The following is a 27,190-nucleotide window of genomic DNA, read 5'->3' as shown; positions in this document are numbered from 1 at the left end:
AGAGTTTATATTTCATCACCGTCATCTGCATACAGGGAGGAGTTTCCTATTGCCGGGAAATCAGAACATTCAGATGAAGGCTTAGAAGACAGCCACGGCATCCAAAGTCGGATCAGGTAAGAAAATTTTTGAATAAAGTCCTAGATCTATTTACTATAACCAGAAGCATACGTCAACTTTAGATAACAAACTTCAGAAAAAAAGCATAATTAACATAGAATATAATATAAATAGTGAGTTGTTCTCATTCTGCTTTATACATCGCATTCCAAAAGAATGTGTGTTTAATCCTTTTTGTTCTAATGATTTCTTGGAATGTTTCAATATGTTTTCTGGAAATAAAAGCTGTAAAAATGATCATAAACAGTTCTTTCAGATTTGTGATTAGGAATATGCATTGTGGGTCTTATTTATAAAAGTTAGTACAAAGGAATTGACCTGAGTACATACAGGTTTCAACTTTCAGTCTAGTTCTGCTTAAATATTAATGAAAATTCCTGAAAGGTTTCTGTTAGTGAAATTACTGTGTTTTCATAGATAAGTGCCTTTATGTTCTTTGTAGGTTATTTTAGTTTTCACTATCCAATTTCACTGTTGACATTAAGCACACGTCCCTTAAGAACCTAGCGCAAAAATGTTTGTCATGCTTTTTATTTAACTATTTCACACAGGCATACCTTTTCTTTTATAAAAATTGTATTTATTTTCAAACTTAGAATACAAGCTCAAGAGTAGGTTATACTAGATATTACGATTTGTAGCTTGAGTCAACAGATGAAATACAATGATGTGTTCTAATCTAAACAATAAGCAGCAATATCTTTGCAGGGATGGCACGGCATAGAGCCATGAATATACTATTTGGTATATGTTTAAGACTTGTCAATGTAGAAAAGAGAGAGATAATGCTAAAAAGAGCAAAAGAGGAATGTGTCAAAGAAGGGTAGAGGAGAGGGAGGGGGAAGGGGTAGAGAGGTGGTGGGTAGCCGGCCGGGTAGAGGAGAGGGAGAGAGAAGGAGTAGAGAGGGGGTGGGTAGCTGACCGGGTGGAGGAGAGGGAGGGAGAAGGAGTAGAGAAGGGGTGGGTAGCTGGCAGAGTAGAAGGGAGGGAAGGAGAAGGGGTAGAGAGGGGGTGGGTAGCTGGCAGGGTAGAGGAGAGGGATTGAGAAGGGGTAGAGAGGGGGTGGGTAGCCGGCAAGGTAGAGAAGAGGGAGGACGAAGGGGTAGAGAGGGGGTGTGTAGCCGGCAGGGTAGAGGAGAGGGAGGGAGGAGTAGAGAGGGGGTGGGCAGCCTGCAGGGTATTGGAGATAGAGGGAGAAGGGGTAGAGAGGGGGTGGGTATCCGGCCGAGTAGAGGAGAGGGAGGAAGACAGGGTAGAGAGGGGGTGGGTAGCTGGCCAGGTAGAGGAGAGGGAGGGAGAAGGGGTAGAGAGGGGGTGGGTATCCAGCAGGGTAGAGTAGAGGGAGGAAGAAGGGGTAGAGAAGAGGTGGGTAGCTGGAAAGGTTGAGGAGAGGGAGGAAGAAGGGGTATAGTGGGTGTGGATAGCCGGAAGGGTAGAGGAGAGGGAGGGAGAAGGGGTAGAGAGGGGATGGGTAGCCGGAAAGGTAGAGGAGAGGAAGGGAGAAGGGGAAGAGATGGGTGGGTAGCCCGCCGGGTAGAGGAGAGGGAGGGAGGAGTAGAGAGGGGGTGGGCAGCCTGCAGGGTATTGGAGATAGAGGGAGAAGGGGTAGAGAGGGGGTGGGTAGCTGGCCGAGTAGAGGAGAGGGAGGGAGACAGGGTAGAGAGGGGGTGGGTAGCCGGCCAGGTAGAGGAGAGGGAGGGAGAAGGGGTAGAGAGGGGGTGGGTATCCAGCAGGGTAGAGTAGAGGGAGGAAGAAGGGGTAGAGAAGAGGTGGGTAGCCGGCAGGGTAGAGGAGAGGGAGGGAGAAGGGGTAGAGAGGGGTTGGGTATCCAGCAGGGTAGAGGAGAGGGAGGAAGAAGGGGTAGAGAAAGGGTTGGGTAGCGAGCAGGGTAGAGGAGAGGGAGGGAGAAGGTGTAGAGAGGGGATGGGTAGCAGGCAAGGTTAAGGATAGGGAGGAAGAAGGGGTAGAGAGGGAGTGGGTAGCCGGCTGGGTAGAGGAGAGGGAGGGAGAGGTATAGAGAGGGGGTGTGTAGCCAGCAGGGTGTAGGTGTTCAGGCTCTATGTCGTATCAGAGAGAGAGAGAGTAATGATCGACTGAAGTTAGGGTTGGGGTTATAGTCTTACCATAGAGACCATGTTTATAGGAATTTTGATTGTTCAAGACAGAAGTTAATTTCTCTTGAACCATGGTTCCTGTTTCACTTCTATAAATATCAGGGATGGCTGCCTCCAAACTTTGGTGACAGTCTGACATGCTGCTAAAAAAATAAAATAAACCAATTTCCTCTTTGATCTCGTCAGGTCCAAATTAGGTTTATGGAGCAGGGCTTCCCATGGATTCCGTTCTAGAAGTTTGTTAAAAGAGAAGTATGGGAATTTTTTTGGCTTAGGTGGATGCAGCATCGGTGCGATGCTGCATCTGTCCCCCTCCGGCTTTAAGGCTGAGAACCGAGTGATCAAATACTGCCGACCGTTCAGTTCTCAAGCTCCCTGAGCAGAGAGCTGGTGACTGTCAGTCACTGCTCCTCTACTCTGCCCCACCAGGTGTCAATCCAGGCATGTGGGTGGATCCCAACCATATGGTCGCGATCTTTCCCAAGCCTGGACCTGCTCTGTGACATCAGCTGGCACTGGGATTCAGCCCACTGTCTGCTGAAAATAATCAGCACTCCTGTGATCCACGAGAGGTACAGCCATGTGCTTTGGCTGTACTTCTCCTTCGATATCAGTGCAAATCATACTGTATACTCGTATCCATAACTAGCACTTCTGCCTAGCAGCACTAGGCTCATCAGTTCGAATCCCGGCCACGACACTACCTGCCTGGAGTTTGCATGTTCTCCCTGTGCCTGCGAGGGTTTCCTCCAGGTACTCCAGTTTCCTCCCACACTCCAAAGACATGCTGGTAGGTTAATTGGCTCCTCTCTAAATTGGTCCTAGTATGTGTATGTATGAATGTGAGTTAGGGACCTTAGATTGTGAACTCCTTTAGGGTAAGGGACTGAAGTCAATGCACAATATATATATGTATAAAGCGCTGAGTAAATTGACGCCGCTATATTAAGTACCTGCAATAAATAAATAAAATAGAATAAATAACTTCTGGGCTGTGGCATTGCCTCCTGATATGAAATAGTGTGCCCTAGCCGCCACATCCTCAGAAACACAGGGGGAAAATACTACAAAAGACGATGCCGATACTGCACACACTATCTGTAGCTGTAATTGTATTGTGTAATGTGTTTCTCATGTATTGATCCATCCTCAGACTGACTGCAACTTGTGAAAGCAGCAAAAGAAAAATCTGGGAAGAATGCCTTCAGCTACTGATGAGGTAACAGTTTCAGTCCAATAATCCATTTTCTTTTAACTTTCAGTAATAGAGCAAATTATCCACTAGGACTTGTGTCGATAGGGTTTTGTTCCCTTTAAGTGGGTTATGCATTTCCATACAAGTCTACAGGATTGTAAAACCTACTTGAAGCGGGTCAGAAGGAGGTTAAATAAACCTGTCAATGAATTCTGAAGTATCTCAGAAGTGTGTCAAACTGATGCCATCGACACTAGCCCAAAACCCATTGACGCAGGCTCTTATAGTTTATATAGCTCTTATAGTCTGCAAGATATTGTTTTCTATCTGTGTCCCCAATCATTGAGATTTTCGCTCACTGGGACAGAAAATAAGGAAAAATGTCTCCAATTGGAGGTCATTGGAACAGGTGCTTCACTGGAAGATTTGTGCGTAAATGACAACAATGTAAGAGGGATTTGCCTTACATTCGGAGAGATTTCCTTCACCTTATGTCTCAAACTCAGAAGTGAGGGAATATATTCCTAATAGGACAGAGACAGCAATTCAAAGCTTGAATAGGTACTATCCATTCCTTACTGTATCCAAAACCAAAAAAAAATTTGGACTAGAGATACATATTAATGTGATACTAAACACACACTGTTTCATTTACATTGTCCCTTCTATTTCTGTATGTGGATGATGGCACTGTAATTATTTTAATAAAAAAATACTTTTTCCTAATTGATATACAGCTGTCACATGACCCAGATTTTTCCCAGCCTGTTTGCACAGAAACATAGGCAGGAGGAGCTTCTAGTCCTCTGCTACTGGTCACATGTTCAAAAAAAAAAAAAAAAATCACAGCCTTTTGGGATGCAGAGTAAACATAAATAATTAATATCGATAAACTGTTTAAAATTGTCATACAAATATATATTTATAATCAAATCTTTATTATTTTTTGGCAATAACTAGACATGTGCAGAATGGAAAATTTTGTTTTGGATAAATGCATTACGTTACTAATTTCATTTTGTGGATCTGTTTCTGAATTTGTTTCGTTTATTCATTTTCTAACAAATTCCACATTTTCAGAGCGTTTCAAAACGGTCAAAAATGTATCGACCGATCCGAATTCTGTGTGAAGAGTAGCTGGTTGTTAAAGTGGTTGTAACCCTAAAAACACCTTTCACTGGCAGCCCCTCTCCTTTATCTGGCAACAACTCACTCTGTAAGTGTTTGTTTAAAAAGATGCTTCTAAATACTTTTTTCCAGTTATCTTCAGGCTGCTCACGTGATTCCCGGCTGCTACTATGATCCAGGGCTACAGTGGGAGGAGCTGAGATCTTCCCCTGACGTCGGCCCGGACTGTAGCCCACTGTAGCCTAGGATCGTAGTAGCAGAGCGCCCGGGAGTCACGTGACCGGCCTGAAGATAACAGGAAAAAGGTATTTAGAAGCATCTATTTAAACAAACACTTACAGAGTCAGTTATTCCCAGATAAAGGAGAGGGCCTGCCAGGATATTTTTTGTAAAGTTTTTTTTTTACGAATAGCAACAGGAGCGGGGGGGTTGCGGAGACAGAGACACAGACAAAATCCATACTGGACCCTTATCCGAGCATGCAGCCTGGCAGGTCAGGAAAGGGGGGGGGGGATGAGCTTTGGGGAGTGCCTGGTATGTGGCCTGGTATGGTTCAGGAATGCGGCCTGGTATGTGGCCTATTATGGCTTGCCCCCCCCTTTACTGACCTTCTGGACTGCATGCTCGGATAAGGGTCTGGTACGGATTTTTGGGGGGACCCCATGCCTCTTTTTTTCTACATTTTGGCGTGTTTTGTTTTCATTTACTTCTCATTGCCGGCATTCTTTGGTTTACATTCAGCTGTCAGTGGGGAAATCCGCTGACAGCTGATGAGTCATCGACTGTTAAGGATGCGATGCCTGGCTTCCTGGCCTGCTCCTTAACAACCAGCTATTCTTCAAACAGAATTTGGATAGGTCCATACATTTTCAACCGATTCAAATTCGAATCATTCAAAAAATTTGGAATTAGTTAGAAAATGAATAAACGAAACAAATTTGAACAAACTTCGTTACTATTGTTATTCACATATTCGGATACATCCGAACCTCTGAATAACCAAAAATTCATCCAAATTTAGATTCGGGCCAAAACGAATTGCACATGTCTAGCAATAACATGGTGTGGGCGGATTTATAACACTTACAGACTGTCATCACATGCCCCTCCAGCCTGTGTCTTAGAATAAGAGGGAGTTGAAGCCACTATTAATCTACATGTAATATTCCACCCCTATTGTGTTTAGCTGGTTAGTGGGCATGGAGGAGGAGGGAGGGAGTGGGCTGTCATTTACCACTGTGTATACGCCCACATGTGTGACTCTATAGTCACATGGGCTGCTCAGATGTGATGGGGAGGAAATTCTTAGGGTTGAAATACACTATAAAAAGAGGTGAGGTGCCAACACTGTTCTGCACTGTTCTGCAAAATCCCTAGCTGAATTGGGGATACAAACAGAAGGTTGAGATAGTGAGCAGCAGGATCAACCAGGATTTTTGCAGAATACAGAAAACGAATCTCATAGTGAGTGAGTATGAACAGCATGTACCCTAATACACCACTTATTGATAGTTTTTTTTTGATGTGGGCTTAGTGACACTTTAACTAACTGATTATATACCAAAAACTTTAATGCCAGTTTTGTTGGTGGATTGACCTTTTTGAAGAAGATATATTGATAAAAAAAAGGAATACCAGCAGAAGGTTTAGTTAGCGATAGTTGGGAAAGGAAAGTGTAAATACATTTCCTGCTGTCTGTGCTGGCAAACACTACTCAACTGAAGAGGAATGGTCCCCTGAATTCTGCTGTGAATCTGATTTGTTTATCTCCTTGGTCCCCCACAGATCTCACTGGTTTATCCTGCTGACCTCCACATCATTACTGTATCCTGCAGTAAGTGGAGGTCAGAGGATGGGAACAGTGAGAGCTGCAGGGGACACAGGAGACTGACCCTCAGTTCTTCCTTTACAGGGTATTTGTCTTGGAACGTCTATAATTCAAGAGAGGGTCACTATCAGTGGCGGCTGGTGCTCAAAATTTTTGGGGGGGCGCAAACAAACTGAAAAATTCTGAAAAAAAAACATCAATCGCAGCCACTGTCATGAAAATGCAGCCACTGTGTCATCAAAAACGCAGCCACTGTGTCATCAAAAACGCAGCCACTGTGTCATCAAAAACGCATTCACTGTGTCATCAAAAACGCATCCACTGTGTCATCAAAAACGCAGCCACTGTGTCATCAAAAACGCAGCCACTGTGTCATCAAAAATGCAGCCACTGTGTCATCAAAAACGCAGCCACTGTGTCATCAAAAACACATTCACTGTGTCATAAAAAACGCAGCCACTGTGTCATCAAAAACGCATTCACTGTGTGCACTGATCCCAGAAACCATGATTGTCTCCTTAATAGCAGCCAGCATCTCTTTGAACAAGGGGGAAGGGGGGCAAGTTATTAAAGAAAGATAATCACAGTGATTTGGGGGGCTGGGAGAGGATGCTTTATGTGCTAGGGGCCACTTTGGGAGCAGAGAGGATTTGTGCTGGGGGGGGGGGGTCTAATTTTATATTCAACCCCCCTTCTAGCACAAATCCTCTCTGCTCCCAAAGTGGCCCCTAGCACATAAAGCATCCTCTCCCAGCCCCCCAAATCACTGTATCTTTCTTTGATAACTTGCCCCTCACGTCCTGTGTATGTGTCCATTCTCCTCCCCCTCCCCCTCCCCCTCTGTCTGTGTATAGGTGTCTTCAGTCCGTGTGTAGTGAGACAGGAGGGAGGGGGGGGGGGGATGGGGAAGAGAGGGACAGATACATGCAGCTGTGCTGTGCTGGAGCTCACCCTGCTTGCCAGACAGCAACCCATCCCTCATATGGCTCTTACCTTCCTCCTGCAGCTCCGCTCAGCCGAAGAACGGAGCTGCCGACATCACTTCCGGCTCTCGTCTTCTTCATGAAAGCCGGAAGTGACCTCACGATTTGAAAAGCAATGCTCCCGCCCATAGAATCACACTGATTCTATGAGCGGAAGCTAATCGGCGTTTTCGTTTGCGCCACAAGGCGGGTTAAAAGCCTGCAAATGAAGCGCCGCGTCTGCAATCTCGTGATTGCATTGACGTGGCGCTTCCCATAGTGCACTGGCGTCCGGCGCCACAGTGCACTTTGTTAAAGGACTTTTTTTTTTTTTTTTTGTTCTTAAAGGGGCCGTTTTAAAAAATTTATTTATTTTTTTTTTTTGACTACAGGAGGGGGGGGGGGGGGGGGGCGACGCCCTGGCGCCCCCTATGGACGGGCCGCCACTGGTCACTATATTTAAGCAATATGCATAAAAACACATAAATGCTTTCTCATCTGTTGTTCTTATATCAGTTTGTAACATTTGCATACCTGTAATGTTCATTGTGTGTTACATATATTCAATGCTACATAGCTAGTCCTAAAGCTCAAAATACATAACATAAGTGAATTAGCGCACATGTAAGTTCTTATGTCTGTGTGTATCCTTTTCAGAGTGGGAATACACAGTTGCATTACGCTGCCCATGCTGACAACTTGGAGAGAGTAGTCAACCTGCTGCAGGACAGAAGTGACATTCTGGGCCGAAATGCGGTAAGCATGTGTTTGTAAATGCTAAGTCACCTAAAACTGAACATTTTATGGCGTTAGAACTAGGGCTGCAACTAACGATTATTTTTATAATCGATTAGTTGGACGATTATTGTTTCGATTAATCGATGAATCGGTTAATAACCTTAAAAGGAAGTGTGGTGTATAATTTAGTTAATATGTAAAGTTTAAAAAAAGGCAATTTATTCCTAAATATCTTTATATGCAGGGGTAAATATAAATAACCAACTATATGGTTAGGGAGTAAAATCTTTAATCCTCTCTGAGAATAACAGACAGAATACATATACTCTATATACTATTAGAGGCTGAATCTGGTAAATATCATCAGACTCAGATCAAATTTTTTTATTTAAAGAAAAAAAAAATTCTAGACTGTTTTGTAGATTTTCAAACAGAACTGTAATATTTTTTATTACAATCTGGTACGTTGTTAGCATTGGGGAGGTGGTTATGGTGTTTATCATTAATAAAACGGAATTACGCTATATATGCCTTATCTCGTTTTTTGAATGGTTTGGAGCCCCTGCATCTCCCTATTGCCCAGAGAAGTGCTGTATTGAGGTGGTCCAGAATATCTCTTAAAATTGGATGCTTTGATTTTTAAAGTTCTGGTGAGTTTGACCCCCGAAGGGGAGTGTGTTCACATATGGTGGAGTTGGAATGTTCGGTGGAAGGTGCACGCTGTGACATGCTCTAGGATCTACTCAAATACTCTCTGAATCACAACTGATACTGCACTAGTCTTATGGACTTTTTATGTGTGTAGTTGGCCACACTTCTGTTTATGTTCAACCTAGCGCTGTTTTGGTATATGACCATCTATTATCATATGTATGTCTTATATACTGTTTATTTATATTGATTTGCTTTTTTAAACAGCTGCTTTTCTTTTTCTCCTTACCCTTGGTTTTTATATCTTTATTTCAGAGGGTCAGGTAGATAGCTCTTTGTATGTCCTTTTATCTGCTGAAGGATCTAGATTAATGTGGTTAGAGGTTCTGTGGCGCTGAGTGGTGTACTATAGGCCGAAATTTACACTGTTCTGTGAGAACTGTAATATTACATGCTTTTCTGCAGCTTCTCCATTGAAGTATATTGAACCATAAAAGCACCGTTTTGCATTGAAAAAGGTCCTTGACCCTTTCCAAATACACAGCAGCTGAAAAAAGCATAGATGTTAACGTTAAATGAACTGTAGTGCATTTCTGCAAAAAGCACCAAAAAACACATGGGTGGGAACCAGGCCTAAGACATTTAGTAACATAATGGAGTTAAAAAAAAAATTAAAAAGTAGCCCTTTGTTTTTTTACTGTGCAACAGTGAAAGTAATATTTACAGTAGAGATTATTTGCTCTTTTTGTACTATGTAGAGCTAATTTTAGCTTCTTTAACCCCATTATGTTACTGGCTGATTAATCGATTATGAAAATAGTAATCGATTAATTTCATAATCGATTAGTTGTCGATTAATCGATTAGTTGTTTCGGCCCTAGTTAGAACACAGTGTAATAAGGATTCTCAGCTTGAAAGTAAAAGTGATGCAGAGGCTATGTAGCCACCGATCACTTTCACAGTGCAGGCGGCACGGTTTCCCCCTCTTACTGGGAGCCCCAGGGCACAACCGCCCACTTCAGGATGGAGAGCAAGGGGAGACAGAGGCACATCCACAGCCTCAATCTAACTGAGCAGATCTGTGCTTGGTTAGATGCTGTTACCTGGCCAGTGCTATCACAAGGGAGTTTAATAACCCCTTGGTATAAGGTAACAATTACATACATATATATGTAAATAGTAAAAAAAAAAAGAAAGAAAGTCATGATAAAATATATATATCCCGGTTAACTTTAAACTGCTGAGCTGTAAAGGCTTTTAAATTGTCACCTATGGAGCTATTTGAGTACCATAGTTTTTTGCGATATTACGGGTGTGATATCACCCAAAAGGGAATTTCAGGTTTAAGTCCTCCTCCCCTCCTCCTCTACCACATTTGGCATGTAATTTTTTGGTGGAACGGGTACCTAGTTTTGAAAGGTAAAGATTCCTACTTCCACTTAGATTGCCTAGGCAATCCGGGTGGAAGTTCACCCCCTCTTTTTACCCGAAGAATTCTGGGATACGTCACAAGTCCCAGAAGGCAGTGGGGCCATTTACAAAGTGCAGCACGGCTAGCAGCAGTAGGAAGCCAGTTCTAAAGCTGTCACAGACGGCTTCCCTCACTAAAGATGCTGACACAGGGAACCTGGAACTAGCCCAGGTGATCCCTGGAACAGTTAGTGTCCTTTTGTTAAAAGTCAGCAGCTATAGGATGCGTAGCTACTGACTTTTATTTATTTTTTTTCTAAAGTGAAGAACCTCTTTAACCACTTGCCGACCGCGCTATAGCAAAATGACGGCTACAGCAGTGGGCACGCCACCTGCGTGCCCACTGCTATGTATGTTTTGTTAACTGCATTTTTTATTGCAAGTTGGAGATTCAAGGCATAATAAAAAAAAAAGAATCAGTTACATTCATTACAAATTATTTGATCTTTTATGTAACACCTGACAAATTAGCTGTTTTTTGCTTAAAGTCTTATTAAAGCAAATTCCACCTTTTTTGTTTCTGGTGATCCTGCCCAGAACACACTTCCTTTCACTTACTCATTTGTATCTATGGAGGAGCAACATTGTCACCCACGGACAGGAAGTTTTTAGAAGTGCAAAACACCCCCCTCCTCTACTCATCTCCAAAACATAGCAGGAGGTGTTCTGTAGTCCAGGGAGAGAACTGGGAACAATGCTAACTGTTGTTGAGTGCAGTACAAGCAGAAAGCACGGGAAGTTATCAGCTCTCAAGATCAACAGGTTTTTTTTGTACTTATCAATCAATCAATGCTTTCAACTGGATACCAAAGGGAGCAAATAAGAGACGTTCATAGCTAGGGTTTACATCGGGGTGCCCAACTGATGTGGCCCGCCACCTCCTGCTTCGGGATGGCGAGTCGGCAAGCCCAGTTCCCGACCCGGCATCCCCAAGCATTGGTTTAAAGAACAGAGCCGGCACTAGAGGAAGCAGAGCCTATGCCTCCTGTATAGCGCCGGCTCCTGTCACAGGCAGAGTGATACCAAAAATGTTCTCTGCCTGTGCCAGGAGTGATACAGGGAGCATCAGATCTGCTCTCTACTGCATGCGCATGCTTCCTCCAGCACCGGCTCCTGTCACACTGATGCTCGGGGATAGTGGGTTGGGAACCTGCCAACAGTATCCAACAGCAGTACTCAGCAACAGCACCCAACAGCAGTACCCAGCAATAGTACCCAGCAGCAGTACCAGACAGCAATACCGGACAACAGTACCCCCAACAGTACCCACCAGCAGTACCCACCAACAGTACTCACCAGCAATACTGATCCTAGAGGATATCCAACAGCAGCCACCAGCCATACCCGCCTGGGGGACAGCAGCAGCCAGCGATACCTGCAGAAATCCTGAGGAAGAAGTGAAGATTGAGGTCAGTTGAGGTGCAGGTACCGCAGTGCATAAGCGTAAAAGCAGCCTTAGGCTCCTTTCACACGATCGGTCCGTTCGGGTCAGCCTGTCTGTTTTTCAGGTGGACCCAGACCCTTAATTCACCTCTATAGAGCGGCAGATGTAAACGGACCTGTGTGCTTTTACACCCGCCTCTCCAAATCCGATCCACTTAAAAAAACAGAAGGGGATCGGATCAGACAGCCCATAGAGTAGACATGGCTGTGTCCATGTCTGCTCTGCATATGCAGAGTGAACACAGACCCATAATCTGCCTGCTCTGCTCATTGTGGCCCGCGACCGGTTACCAAGTCGCTAAGGTGGCCATCGCTCCTCAATAAGTTGGACACCCCTGGTTTATATACAGTGTATCCGGAAAGTATTCACAGCGCTTCACTTTTTTCCACATTTTGTTATGGTACAGCCTTATTCCAAAATGGATTAAATTAATTATTTTCCTCAAAATTCTACAAACAATATCCCATAATGACAACATGAAAGAAGTTTGTTTGAAATCTTTGCAAGTTTATTTAAAATAAAAAATTTAAAAAATCATATGTACATAGTTATTCACTGCCTTTGCCATGACACTCAAAATTGAACATCCTGTTTCCACTGATCATCCTTGAGATGTTTATACAACTTGATTGGAGTCCACCTGTGGTAAATTAAGTTGATTGGACATGATTTGGAAAGGCACACACCTGTTTATATTAGGTCCCACAGTTAACAGGGCATGTCAGAGCACAAACCAAGCCATGAAGTCCAAGTAATTGTCTGTAGACCTCCAAGACAGGATTGTATTAAGGCACAGATCTGGGGAAGGGTACAGAAAAATTTCTGCAGCATTGAAGGTCCCTATGAGCACAGTGGCCTTCATTATCAGTAAATGGAAAAAGTTTGGAACCACCAGGACTCTTCCTAAAGCAGGCTGCCTGGCCAAACTGAGCGATCGGGGGAGAAGTGCCTTAGTCAGGGAGGTGGCCAAGAACCCAATGAAACCTCTGACAGAGCTCCAGCGTTTCTCTGTGGAGAGAGGAGAACCTTCCAGAAGAACAACCATCTCTGCAGCACTCCACCAATCAGGCTTGTATGGTAGAGTGGCCAGACGGAAGCCACTCCTCAGTACAAGGCACATGGACTATCAGACCATGAGAAACAAAATTCTCTGATGAAACAAAGATTTTACTCTTTGGCCTGTGTGGCAAGCATAATGTCTGGAGGAAACCAGGCACCGCTCATCACCTGGCCAATACCATCCCTACAGTCAAAGCATGGTGGTGGCAGCATTATGCTTCAGGGATGTTTTTCAGCGGCAGGAACTGGGAGACTAGTCAGGATCGAGGGAAAGATGATCCAGAGCGCTCTGGACCTCAGACTGGGATGAAGGTTCACCTTCCATCAGGACAATGACCCTAAGCACACAGCCAAGATAACAAAGGACTAGCTACGGGAAAACTCTATGAATGTCCTTGAGTGGCCCAGCCAGAGCCCAGACTTGAACCCAATTGAACATCTCTGGAGAGATCTGAAAATGGCTGTGCACCGACGCTCTCCATCCAACCTGATGGAGCTTGGGTGGTCCTGCAAAGAAGAATGGAATAAACTGCTCAAAGATAGGTGTGCCAAGCCTGTAGCATCATACTCAAAAAGACTTGAGGCTGTAATTGGTGCCAAAGGTGCTTCAACAAAGTATTGAGCAAAGGCTGTGAATACTTATGTACATGGAATTTTTTTTGTTTTTTATTTTTAATATATTTGCAAACATTTTAAACAAAGTTCTTTTATGTTGTCATTATGGGGTATTGTTTGTAGAATTTTGAGGACAAATAATGAATTTAATCCATATTGGAATAGGGCTGTAACATAAGAAAATAGGAAAAAGTGAAGCGTTGTGAAAGCTTTCCAAATGCGCTTGAACACTTTAATTGATCAACCTTACAGACAGCATTCAAGACGTGGATAAAATAAGAGAATGCATACAAGTGTAGACGTGATCCAATTGCCCTCAGGCACTATGCTGCCTTTTGCCAACATTCACACAAAAGCTTTCATGTGTACCTTTATGCAGAGCGGAGGATCGGGAAGGGGCCAAATGCTAGCAGCACTGTTTATCTTGGCCAAGGTAATAATAGCAGTTTGATTGTTTTTTCCAACCCATTTGGTCTCTTAAATTGGAACTAAGGCACAGATACTGACCTAGGCACGAGGTCCCTTGCTGGTGCTGATATCTTTTCCCTAGTTTCCTACAGGTGCCGGTTTTCCCCTGTTTTTAATTGGCTGGTGCAGGGTGACATCGCTTCCACATATGTGCAGAAGTGCAGTCACCCCGACACACTGGGTTTGATTTACTAAAATTGGAGCATGCAAAATCTGGTGCTGCTGTGTATGGTAGCCAATCAGCTTTTAACTTCAGCTTGTTTGAATAAGCTTTGACAATAAAACCTGGAAGCTGATTTCTCTGCAGAATTGTACCACATTTTGCACTCTCTAGTTTTAGTAAATCCACCCCTTTGGCAGTGTGCTGGAATGTAAACCTGAGCTGCGCACAGCTCAATGTACACTCTGAAGGGGATTGCGAACAGGCAGGTAAGTGTATTTTATTGCAGAAGAGAAATTGCATGTCTCTTCTGCAATAAAGAACCTGCCTGTTGACTGTTGTTCATATTTTAGCTTTAGCTCCATGTCAAAGGCATTGCCTGCTGTCTGCTGGAACCATAGATAAGAGATTATTGCCTGACTGGACTAAAATAGGGGGGTTAGTGACAGCCATCTTACGTCAGCCGTACCATAGTTAATCAGACTCTTTCTTTGTTGTGCAGAAGTAGCCTATAAACTTACATCACTATTTTTGCTTTTTTAGCTTAACTTATGCATTTTAATTTGTATTATAGGATAATATAGTATTATTAAAACAATAATGTATACAATAGTTTTCTAATCATTTATTTTTTGGGAGCTGGCTCTTATAATATGCAAAATGTATAATAATCGACATTGTAATTTATCCTCATCATTCATTATTTTGGTGTGTTTATAAGTATGATATTGTATTCTCTACAGAGTGGCTTAACTCCTTTGCATTTTGCGGCTTTTGGAGGAAATCTGAATGTACTTCAAAGGCTTCTTTTGGAGGCTCCTGATGCAATAAATGTCCAAAGTATTAAGGTATAACTAGAAATGATAGAAACAAAATTTAAGCTAGCCTATTTTAGAAATGTATTTTGTCTTACCAACTTCTATTCTCCTACTTTATAACTAACAGAATTAATATCTATATCATGTGACGGACCCCCGTACTCAAGATGAGTATGTCTGCCATATAAGCTTCCTTTGCTCAATACCAGCGCGATCCAAGTTCCCTTTGCCCACCCAGTCATTTGTCGAGACATCAGTGTAGGGTGAAGAGAAGCATAAGACTGTTTATTCAAACACAGGTATAAAGAGATATACCCTCAGGGGACAATCCCCCCTTCTTTACATAATGACACAGGGCGGGGTAAACTACATTCAGTAACAAGAGACACACAGGTGTATACAACTTTCCAACAGTAGACCGTCTTTAGGAGGGGCTTCTGGAGAAAACCCCCTTCCCCTCTATCATCTAATCCACATAGACATATACATCCCATAATACTTTTCTCCCAAGGCAGACAAACAATAGAACAATGGGATACAGGCACTAAACAAACACATAACAACCCCCACCCCACCTCAAACTATCTAGCAATGGTCTGAGACAAAAAGTGGAATTTATCTTCATATATTTCTTGAGGGATATTGTTCAGAAATATTACTGTCCCAAGTGAAAGAGCTCCTTCATTCTTTCAACACAAACCACACATATAGAACCCTGAAATACAAAGGTAACACGAAATGCTGAGTCAGGTGTGGTTGTACGGTGAGTCTGGTTAGTGCAGACTCAACTGGGGTTCTCGGTCACCCTGTGCCCCTAATAGACACAGGGTGACTTACACATAAGAGGGCCCGGGGGAGCTGGACAAGGAGTTTCCCCGACCTCTCTAAGGTAAGCTGGGTTCCACGGGCCAGCCGCCCAAAGTGACTCCCGTCACAATATCTATTTTGAACAATGAATTATGTAATTAGTTGCTTATTAGCATGTCCAAAAATGTCTCAATTGTTAAAGTATACCACAGTATACATCCTCACTTTATGGGATGTTAAAGGCAACCCAAATACACTTTTTATGTATAAACATATTTTATTCTTATTCTTTAAAAATATTAAAAAGTAATTCAATAAAATCTTGTACAACCATGATTTTATATATATACATGAACAATGTACACCATAATAGCACATCTGTAATGCAACAAGTGGTATTCCCCAGCTGCTTGCTGTTCAATCCCACCACCACATGAAACAGTAAATGGTTCCAAGAGTTGGTGATGTCTGTATGTAAAACCATGGTTGTAGAAAAATATTTTGTTGAATGACTTTTTTAGTATTTTCAAAAAATAAGAATAAAGAATAAAATATTTTTATACATAAAAAAATGTGTTTGGGTTGCTTTTAAATTGAGGATGTATACTTTGGTGACCAATAAAGGATGATGGCAACCACGCCCCCAGTCATACGACCTCTTTTTTCTTTCAATTGCTAAAGTACTGAGGGAACTGAAGTTGAACTCCAGGAAGGTAAAGACAAGACCCCCCACCAAAAAATAAAAGTTTTGTATTCATTATGTAACTTGTATTATATTAGAGACTAATTAAAAAAAATGACATACATTTTAAATGCAACTAGTTTAAGTTTCTAGATTTGACTTGATATCTTCCCATCTTAACACTGTGCACAATGGCAGTACTAGGGGCCAGTCAGGTGTGTTGTATGCAGATGCACTGACAGGGAACATGCGTTTGTGAGTTTATCTTTTTGCAGGGGCTCCTTCTTCATTGTTCAATCACAGATTGAGGGCAGAGAGGGGTCACAGAGAAAAGTCAGGTCACCAATCTGTCACCGCTATCTAGTAGGGCTGTGTAAATCTCAGGACTGGCTGAACAAAGAATACAAAAACTTTGGTATATATCACACATATCACTATAAAGCAATAATAAACAGTGTTCCAAAATCTATCTTCATTTGAAAAAAAAGCATCTGTTTAACCACTTGCCGCCCGCCATTTAGCAAAATGACGATGGCAAAGTAGTTTCAATATCCTGACTGGACGTCATACGACATCGCCAGAATATCAAGCCTCTGCGCTTCTGGGGGCACATCGCGGTGATCGTTGTTGCGCCTCTGACGGGGAGGGTCTGTGCTGATTGATTATCAGCGCAGCCCCCCCCCCGAGGATGCCCACACTGGACCATCAGGGACGCCACTAGGACCACCAGGGATGTCACCACCAGGTATGCCACCCTAGACCACCAGGGATGCCAATCAGTGCCCACAATGGATGCCAATCAGTGCCCACAATGGGCATCACTGATCGGCAGGCATTATTGTTTGGCACTGATTGGCATCCATCCGTACCATCAATTAGTGTACATCAGTGCCACCTATCAGTGCCCATCCGTGCCCATCCGTGCCCATCCGTGCCACCTATCAGTGCCCATCCATGCCACCTATCAGTGCCCATCCGTGCCACCGTTCAGTGCCCATCAGTGCCACCTATGTGTACCCATCAGTGCTGCATATCAGTGCCGCATATTAGTGCCCATCATCAGTGCCACCTCATTGATGCCACCTCATTGGTGCACATCAGTGCCGCCTTATCAGTGCCCGTCAGTGCAGCCCCATCAGTGAATGAAAAAACTTACTTATTTACAAAGTCTTGTAACAGAAACAAAAAAAAACATTTTTTTTTCAAAATTTTCGGTCTTTTTTTTATTTGTTTAGCAGAAAATAAAAATCCCAGAGGTAATCAAATACCACCAAAAGAAAGCTCTATTTGTGGGAACAAAGTGATAAAAATTTAGTTTGGGTACAGTGTAGTATGACTGCGCAATTGTCATTCAAAGTGTGACAGCGCTGAAAGCTGAAATTAGGTCTGGACAGGAAGGTGTATATGTGCCCTGTATTGAAGTGGTTAAAAAGGACATATATTCCTTATTCCTTTATTCTTTAATTTTCTCCTTTTCCGTTCCCTGGCATTTCTTGGAAAAGATGGCCTTGATAGTAATTTGAATCTAACCCCATTTTTGTAGGTTTCATATTCTTCCCGGGACTTTGCTTTTCCCCTATAATCTGTCTAGCCCTCTTGGGTGCTTGGCTTGCCTTCTTCCATCCTTTTAACTGGACCTAATTGATATAGCCACCTAATTGGTCATCGAAGCTTGCAGCTGTGGGGATTTCATAGTCTCTGTATAGTCCTCTTCCCTGAGCCATTTTCAAGTTGAGTGTTACGCCTTGTCGATGATATTCTCAACTATTGCATGTATTATCTTGGTTATGGTATAAGGCTCAAATGTCCATTGCTGTTATTACCGTCACTGTGCCATATCTTTCAATAAAACGTTACTCTTTTAAAAAAGAAAAGGACATACATAGAAATCATGGTAAATTGCATACATAATTAAAAATAGGTGCACTAATTAATAGTATTTAGAACAGTGCAAAAAAAGGCATACAGTTCTCAAAACTGAATCAATATGTAAAAATTGGTGAATACCATATATATATATATATATATATATATATATATATATATATATATATATATATATAATATATATATATTAAAAACCTCATGTTAGCAAAAATAAAATAAAAATAAAAGAATTATATAAAAAATTAAATTCAATCCAAAAATTTAGTGAATGACCAAGTGGAAGACCCTTATAAAAAAGCCCTTATAAAAAATGATTGAGGTGAACCTGGTGAATTAATATTTCAGTGTCCTTCAAATTTCCAACAGCATAAATCGTAAATATCACCTCACCTCTTATATGCGCCTCTTACCAAAGCAAGTGGATCTCAGGTTATAGAGCTCCCCAAGCTAGATGACAATCCCGACAGACTCTGGCAGGCTGGGCCGTAACAGCGGATCGAATTTTCCAGCAATCACAGAAACCGCCGCATCAATGGATATACAGACATCCAATAGATGAACTCAAAGATAGGCTCAAAACATGTGTGGATAGGAGAGGGAAGCCTCGTAGTGCAGTAGGTTTCAACAAGGGATTTATTTAAAACACACTACACACTTACATCAAGGCAACTCAAAATCAGCAAAAAAGCAACAAGCAGAGCGGCGGTCTGCACCAGCCTGCATTAAGGATGGATTCATGCCTATGCATTTTTAGTGCTTTTTGCATTTTGCAGATTTGCACTACAGTCCATTTAACATGGTTTCCCATGGAACATGTTCTGTAGTGCAAATCTGCAAAATGCAACAAGCACTAAAAATGCATAGATGTGAATCCAGCCTTACAGATTGACGTCTCACAATTGGCTCCACCTGACGCGTTTACCCGTAATAGGCTTCAGCTGGGAAAGGAGACTCAGGTGGGTTGCTTAGGTGAGTCTCCTCTTTTTTTAAATATATATATATATATATATATATATATATATATATATATATATATATATATATATATTTATTTTTTTTTTTTTCCACCAATTTTTACATATTGATTCAGTTTTGAGGACTGTATGCCTTTTTTTGCACTGTTCTAAATACTATTGATTAGCGCACTTATTTTTTATTATTTATGTTTGTGTCAGGGGTTCGGACCTTTATGGGTTGCAGCTTTTCTCTATTGTTTCATTTACTAAAAAGTCACAATTATTATTTATTTATTTTGCCCCACCTAGGTGGGCGGATAAGGGCAGGACTTTCCCATTTTGTTGACATCTTTAAATTGCATATATAAAATGTGCTCCGAAATTACTGAAAATAGTCCAATAAACAAAAAAGACAAGAGAAAAGTCAGAAAAACAGCATTGATGTTCTATTAGTATTTGATTTTAAAGTTTTAAAAACATTTTTGTTGTATCTTGCAATGATGATTGACCTTGTTTTTCATTAACTGCTTTAATTTCTCTTAACAGCTTTGTGTGATTTTGCAATTTTGTTGCTTTTATTCTCTCTTTGTTATAATCATGTTACTCTTTTCATTCATTTATTCTTCTTGTTGATTGCTGTAGTTTTTCCTATTTTGTTGCATACAACCACCTTTAAGATGTTTCTCTGTTTTAGGGTTCATCCCTTCTTCATGAAGCCATTCGGGGTAAAAGCTTAGAAGTTGTCAATTTCCTACTGGATAGAGGAGCTGACGCAAATCTGCAGGATAAGGTGAGCGAGTTGAAGCAACTCAAAATTCAACACTAACAATTTAATTTAACAATGTAATGCAAGCCATTTATGGCCAACTAGGGAAAATAATATGACCAGTTCATATGTTACTTGTAACAATCAGGCCAGTTAGAAATGTTTCCTATCAATACAAATAATTTACAAAATGTTAGAAAATGTTAGAAAACCTTTTGGCGAAAAAAGTTGATCACAGAGAAAAAGGAGTCAAGCAGTGATTTATATTTCAGATTTGTCAAGCTGTGATGTCATAACTCTGCCCCCAGCTACATCAATAACCTGGTCCCCATCTACCAACCAAATTGCTCTCTTCGATTTTCACAAGACCTTCTGCTCTGCTCTCTAGTTCCTTGTCACCTCCTCACATGCTCAGCTCCAGGACTTCTCCAGAGCCTCTAAAATCCTCTAAAACTCCTTACCCCAATCTATCCGGCTACCTCCCACTCTTACCACTTTTAGGTTAGTAAAAGTTAGTAAAGTTAGTAAAAGTTCGTAAAAACCCATCTCTTTATAATAGCCTATCTAGCTTCTAACTAATACAATGTGAGGTTGATTTACTAAAACTAGATGCGAATCTGGTGCAGCTGTGCATGGTAGCCAATCAGCTTCTAACTTCAGCTTGATCAATTAAACTTTGACAATAAAACCTGGAAGCTGATTGGTTTCTATGCAGAGCTGCACCAGGTTTTGCACTCTACAGTTTTAGTATATCAACCTCTGTCTTTTTACTTTTTCCATCAGCTCATCCCCCACAGTTATTACTGTTTGTATCACTTGACCATTTCTCTTAGATTGTTAGCTCTAATGAACAGTGTCCTCCGATTCCTCTTGTGTTGAATTGTATTGTAACTGTAATGTCTGCCTTAATTTTGTAAAGCGCTGCGCAAACTGTTGGCGCTATATGAATCCTCAATAATAATAATATGTACTCTGAAGGAGCAGTGAAAGGATGAACAAATCTTCCCATTTTTACCCTTATATCTGGTGATTAGAGCCATCGGACATCAGAGAACATCATAAAAGTATTTATTTTTTGGTAAATTTTTTCTTTTGCTTCCTTATAAATGGTAATTACAGAGGCTTCTTGGCTCACTTCAAAAGCTCAAAATAAAACTATATTTAACTGCCTGCCGACCGGCTCACGCCGATATACGGCGGCAGAAGGGCATGTACAGGCATATTAATGTACCTGTATGTTGCCCTTTAAGAAGCGGTTTGCGGGTGCACACACTGCGGTCTCCGTGAGTGTGATACCTGCGATCGTCTCGCGGAGAGGAAGAACGGGGTAATGCTGATGTAAATAAGCATTTCCCCTTTCTGCCTAGTGACTGGACACTGATCACTGGTCCCTGTAATCGGGAGCGGTGATCAGTGTTGTGTCACACATAGCCCCTCCCCTCCACAGTTAGAATCACTCCCTAGGACACACTAACCTCTACAGTGCCCCCTAGTGGTTAACCCTTTCACTGCCAGTCACATTTACACAGTAATCAATGCATTTTTTATTGCACTGATTGCTGTATAAATGTGAATGGTCCCAAAATAGCGCCAAAAGTTTGTGATCTGTCCATCATAATGTTGCAGTCACGATGAAAATCGCTGATCGCCGCCTTTACTAGTAAAAAAAAAAATTATTAATAAAAATGCCATAAAACTATCCCCTATTTTGTAGACACTATAACTTTTGCGCAAATCAATCAATAAACGCTTATTGCGATTTTTCTTACCAAAAATATGTAGAAGAATACATATCGGCCTAAACTGAGGAAAAAAATGTTTTTATATATATTTTTTGGGGATATTTATTATAGCAAAAAAGTAAAAAATAATGCGTTTTTTTCAAAATTGTCGCTAATTTTTTTGTTTATAGCGCAAAAAATAAAAACCGCAGAGGTGATCAAATACCACCACAACAAAGCTCTATCTATGGGGAAAAAAGGACGTCAATTTTGTTTGGGAGTCCTGTTGCACGACCGCTTGCAAAAAGTGCTCTGGTCTTTTGCCAGCCAAATGGTCCGGGGCTGAAGTGGATAAACATGTACAGTGGAGAATAAGAATATCCTGGTTCTTTCTAAAGTATGGAAGGCTTCTCCTCTTCTCCTCTATAAGCACATATTGACCTAATTTTGTGTTTGGTCACATTCTTGTGGGAAGTGCAGACCAGGGGTGGCCCATCCACAGCAGCAGGGTTTTTTTTAAGCACCTGATTAGAGCCAAAGGCTTTAATAGGCTTCAAAATAGAGTGGGCTTGGGACACAGAGAATTGCGTCTGGAGCCCACCCAGTTGTGTTGCCACAGTGAATAAATATTCGCTGTTGCAACACTGATCCTCCTCCTGGCCATTCGGGAAGCGGGCCTGATACCTGTCACCCAATTGGCTGAAAGGACAGGTGATCCTATTGGACGTCTAGGAGGAGGGGAGGAGACACACGGTGGAAGCGAGGAGAAGAAGAGCTGCTGGCGATGCCTGGATGCCTGTTCCCCGCCGCTGCTTGGTTCCCCCGATCCTCACCGCTCCTCGCATGCCCGCGGATGCCTGATCCCCTCCGATGCCCGCCACCTAGATGGGGTAAGTGCCGGTGGACCGACCAACAGACAGCGGGGGTGATGGGGGCTTTGAGTTGCCTCGGGGGGGTGGGGGGTGCTTCAGTTGTTTGTCATCCCCCAAAACAAATAACCACCAGCCGCCACTGGTGCAGATATATTTATGTCAGATTATTGCGTCTCAAATCGGTACATTGTTTTGCATAGAAATTTGGCATTTTAAATTGTACGCTTGTAATTCTTAGGAATAACTCACTTAAATCTGTCCCAACAAGAGTCTAGTAAACATCCCAGGTATGTTAACGTTTGAAACACAAAATCATGATATATAATATAATAAATAACTATAAATAATTATCAAAAATAATAATAATATAATAATAATAAAATGTATTCAATAATGTAATCAACTCAAAAACACTGAAATTTGCTCAGTCGCAGAATTGTGGCTGTCGTTACTTTCAGTGTTTGATGACTAATATCCCCACAAATCACTATCGCTCAATTCTGCAAGTGATTCTAATTTACTATCGCTGTTTTCTATCTGGTCAAAAACTGCTTTTGACGTAAAGAGACGCTTTTTGGATGCCATGGACATTCTCAAGTTTCCAGGCAGAAAGAATGGCTTATATAATAAAAAAGTGCATTGGACAAAGCACTAGGGACACAAGGGATGTGAAATAATTTGATACAGTAATGTAATCTTACAGATTACAGTGTACTTAATATGTGTAATGTGTTTTTCACTTTTTGAATTTGCCATTGGGCTCCGCTCTCATGCGTCACGATGCTCGCAGGGAACAGAGCCTGGCACACAGTACATCGGGCGGAGTACATAGCCCGCGGACACAGCGGGAGGACATCACAGGATGCTGGGGACAAGGTAAGTAACTTTCCCTGGATCCTGCGATGCAATCCCGAGTGTGGCTCAGAGGTTACCACTTTTGGTAGGGAGAATCCACCCCGAGCCACACTCAGGAATACCGCTAGGGAGGTTAGTAAAACTGGATAGTGCAAAATCTGTTGCAGCTCTGCACAGAAACCAATCAGCTTAAGTTTTGTTTTGTTAAAGTTTAATTGAACAAACTGAAGTTCAAAGCTGATTGGCTACCATGCAGAGCTGCACCAGGTTTTGTAAATCAACCTCATTGTTTTATAATGATTTGATATTGTGTAACATTGGGGATATAAACAGTACTTTAGATATTAACAATACTTTTGGACTTCATAAGAGATGCTTGAATGCTTAGAAAAATCATTACTAAATGTTACAGTGTCTATAAAGTCATACATCTGTGATGTTGTTTTTCCAGCGTGGCAACACTCCTTTACATTTGGCTGCATCCTTGAAACCTGCTGGTACTTCCTCTAACATGTGCCAGGCTTTACTGGAAAAGGGAGCAAATCCTACAATACAAAACCAGGTAAGAATTCATCCTGTAGTAAGCAAAGGCCTTATTCCAGAGCATCAAACAGAGTGCAATGCAGAGGAACTACTTGTAGTAGGGGGCAAGGGCTGTATAGGCCGATGCCTCCTCTGTAGTGCTGGCCCCTGTCCCATGCAGAGTGATACCAACTGCACTCCACCTCTTATCCCGGTCATTGGTCTCCAGAGTGGTGCCAGCAGCAGGAAAGAAGAGATCTTCAGGTCAGTGTGAAGCAAAACAATGGGCATAATAGTATAGGGCTGCTTTCACACTGATGTGCTGTGGTTTACTCACGCCACAGTTGCAGTGCAGTGCACCTTCTGCTCTCCTGTGGATTTGCTGCACTTAGCTGTAGACTGAAATTATATCCAGCGGGTTTGATGCACTTTCTGAATGCAGGAGTTTTGGTGCTCATTCAGAAAGTGCACCAAACCTACAGGATATAACAGAAGTCTATTGCAAAGTGCAGCCAACTCAGGACAGTCACAGACGCACTGAGCACATCAGTGTGAAAGCAGCCTTATAGGTGTCTCAGAACAGTAAGGGTTTAGTTAAATTTGTAGTTTGGGGGGGGGGTAAAATCCCACATTTAAGACATGTTTTTACCACCCCTGCCCGACCGCACCCCCTTTAGTTGCAGTGGCCAGGGGTGTACACATGTCACAGCCACAGCAAGAGTTGTATGCCCCGTCATGGTTGGTGGGTGTAGCACCTCCGAAGCATGACCCATTCAAGTAAATGAGGTCGCTCAGCAAACAAGGGGTTAAAGCAGGCAGCATTGTGTTGCTTTCTCGCCACCTGCTTTATCCCCTTTGACCCCACAGAAGCATGCAGTTGAGGGGCATTTGCAGAGTGGCGCCATTTACTTGAATGGGTCGCATTTGTCAGGCGGTGGCACCCACCAAAAGCAATAGGGGGCTTAATTCCTGCTGCAGCATGTGTACACATGCCACTGCCTCAAATCAACTGCAGGGTTTTAGCACCCCCCAACTGTGTGTGAATGAGCCCTAAGTGTGCCACTGCCAAATGCAACTAAGGGCTTATTCACAAGTGCAGCAGGCACTGCTGCTCCTCTGAAAAGGGATCTGAGTGTGTTTGACAGGTGGTGAGGTGGCGATATGTTGCCTCCTCACCGCCTGATTTAAACCCATGTTTGCCGTGCAATGCACGTGATTGTAACACTGTAGTACGGTAATTAGAGGTTTAAATCAGGTGTGAGGAGGCGGCACTGTGCCCGGTGATCTTTTACTTCTCCCATGTTGTTCAGGTAGATCTCCACCTCCTTTAAGGTTGCCTACCCCTGCCTTATATTATTACACAAACCTTCAATTTGAGCTGTCATTTGTGCCACTTAAATTGCTTTACAGAATAGTACACAAAGATTCTTAAAGTAGATGTCTACCACTTGTGCTTCTGTGTTGTCACCCAGTCACATGGTCCATAAAGATATGAATGAGCGACTTTATGGTGGAGGAACTGGACAGGCCTGCACAGAGTCCTGACCTCAACACGATAGAACATCTTTGGGATGAATTTGAGCGGAGACCTCACAAATGTGCTTCTGGATGAATTCCCATAGACACTCTCCTAAACCTTGTGGACAGCCTTCCCAGAAGAGTTGAAGCTGTTATAGCTGCAAAGGGCGGGCCAACTCAATATTGAACCCTACTGACTAGGACTGAGATGCCATTAAAGTTCATGTGTGTAAAGGCAGGCGTCCCAATACTTTTGACAATATAGTGTATCTAATGTTGCCAGACACTTACCTGTATATTGTATTACAGTAAATACTAAGGAACTGGATGTGTTTCCTCACATTATTTCACTGTGTGAATGTTCTTAACAGGACAAAGAGAGTTTTATATTCACCCTTCTGAGAAGATCAGCTACCGAGAACATAGAACTTCTGATTACACTTGCTCTACAATACCAGCCTGACCTGCTGAGCAGAAACTCTGTGAGTATTATTGAGAGCAGTATGATATTTTGGAAGTGGATTAAACAGTGCAAAGCTTTTGCCAAAGAATAACTATGAAAAGACTATGATGCAAAGCCTATACTGAAATCATTATAAACATGCAAACAAAGGAATTAAATAGTAATGGATGCAGTCAGCTTGGAAAAGTCATTTCTCTTTTTTCCTTTTGGTCTGCCATAGCTTTTTATGTCTGATCGTGTGTACGGGGCATAACAGTTTTCGTTAAAAACAGGGGTTTAGGTAGCACACATTTGCAAATACATTTATAAGCTGCAGAGCCACTCCAAGGCACAAAGCACATAACGCAAACATTTAGACTGTTAGGATAATTCAGTTGGTTGCAGACTGGTTGGTGAGTTGAGCTGGGAATTGTCTTTGCTGTTTCTTCTCCCAGCAAAGCAGGGAGGAAAAACAGACAGATAGTTAAAGTGATTGTAAAGTCTCGTTTTGTTTGTTTTTTTATTAAAATAACAAACATGTTATACTTACCTGCTCTGTGTAGTGGTTTTGCACTGGGCAGCCCAGATCCTTCTCTTCTCGGGTGCCCAGCTGGAGCTACTGGCACCTCCCTCCTGTTGAGTGCCCCAATAGCAAGCAGCTTGCTATGGGGACACCTGAGCCCAGCTGCAGCTCTGTGTATCCATTCAGACACGGAGCCACGGTTCGGCCCTGCCCCCTCTCTCTTCTGATTGGCTAACTTTGTTTGATTGACATCAATGGGAGCCAATGGCGCCGCTGCTGTGTCTCAGCCAATCAGGAGGGAGAGTCCTGGACGGCCGAGGCACTCGTGGACATTGCTGGATAGAGAGGGGGCTCAAGTAAGTATTATGGGGGCTGAGGGGGGCTGCTGCACACAGAAGGTTTTTTATCTTAATGCATAGAATGCATTAGGATAAAAAAACTTCTGCTTTTACAACCACTTTAAGTAAAAACAGCAAATATTACACACATTACACATTGTTAGGTACGCAGTTAACTCTTGATTGTGCCTAGATGTTAACACCTTCCCAGCCAGTGTCATTAGTACAGTGACAGTGTATAGTATTAGCACTGATCAATGTATTAGTGTCACTATTGATGTCAGTGTCAGTTAGTGTACCTCCCAGCCAGCATCAGCTAGCATCAAATTGCCCGCCACCCTATCACAGTCCCACTATAAGTCGCTGATCACTGCCATTACTAGTATAGTACTAGTATACTACTATACTAATATAGTCTTCTGGATCCCATTCAAGGAACGCTTTGTATTTTTCTAATGAATGAAAAGTGTTCTCTGATTGGATGGAGTGGAGAGGCAGGGCAGTGACATCACAATCTTTACCCCATGCAAA

The 27,190-nt window shown here is 42.3% G+C and overlaps 1 protein-coding gene across 1 annotated transcript; it reads left to right on the top strand.

Moving 5' to 3' along the window:
- Positions 1-25,910, top strand: LOC141133930 (uncharacterized). The gene is made up of 7 exons (XM_073623544.1): positions 1-116; positions 3,388-3,453; positions 8,005-8,103; positions 14,696-14,800; positions 19,797-19,892; positions 23,768-23,878; positions 25,728-25,910. Exons 2-7 carry the CDS (start codon positions 3,433-3,435, stop codon positions 25,908-25,910), a joined length of 615 nt encoding a protein of 204 aa, XP_073479645.1. The 5' UTR covers positions 1-116; positions 3,388-3,432.
- Positions 25,911-27,190: the final 1,280 nt, after the last annotated feature.

This window comes from Aquarana catesbeiana, linkage group LG03, assembly GCF_042186555.1.
Source record: "Aquarana catesbeiana isolate 2022-GZ linkage group LG03, ASM4218655v1, whole genome shotgun sequence".
Classification (NCBI taxonomy): Eukaryota; Metazoa; Chordata; class Amphibia; order Anura; family Ranidae; genus Aquarana; species Aquarana catesbeiana.
Note: the sequence above shows the minus strand (reverse complement) of the source record. Positions and strands in the feature narration are given on the sequence as shown.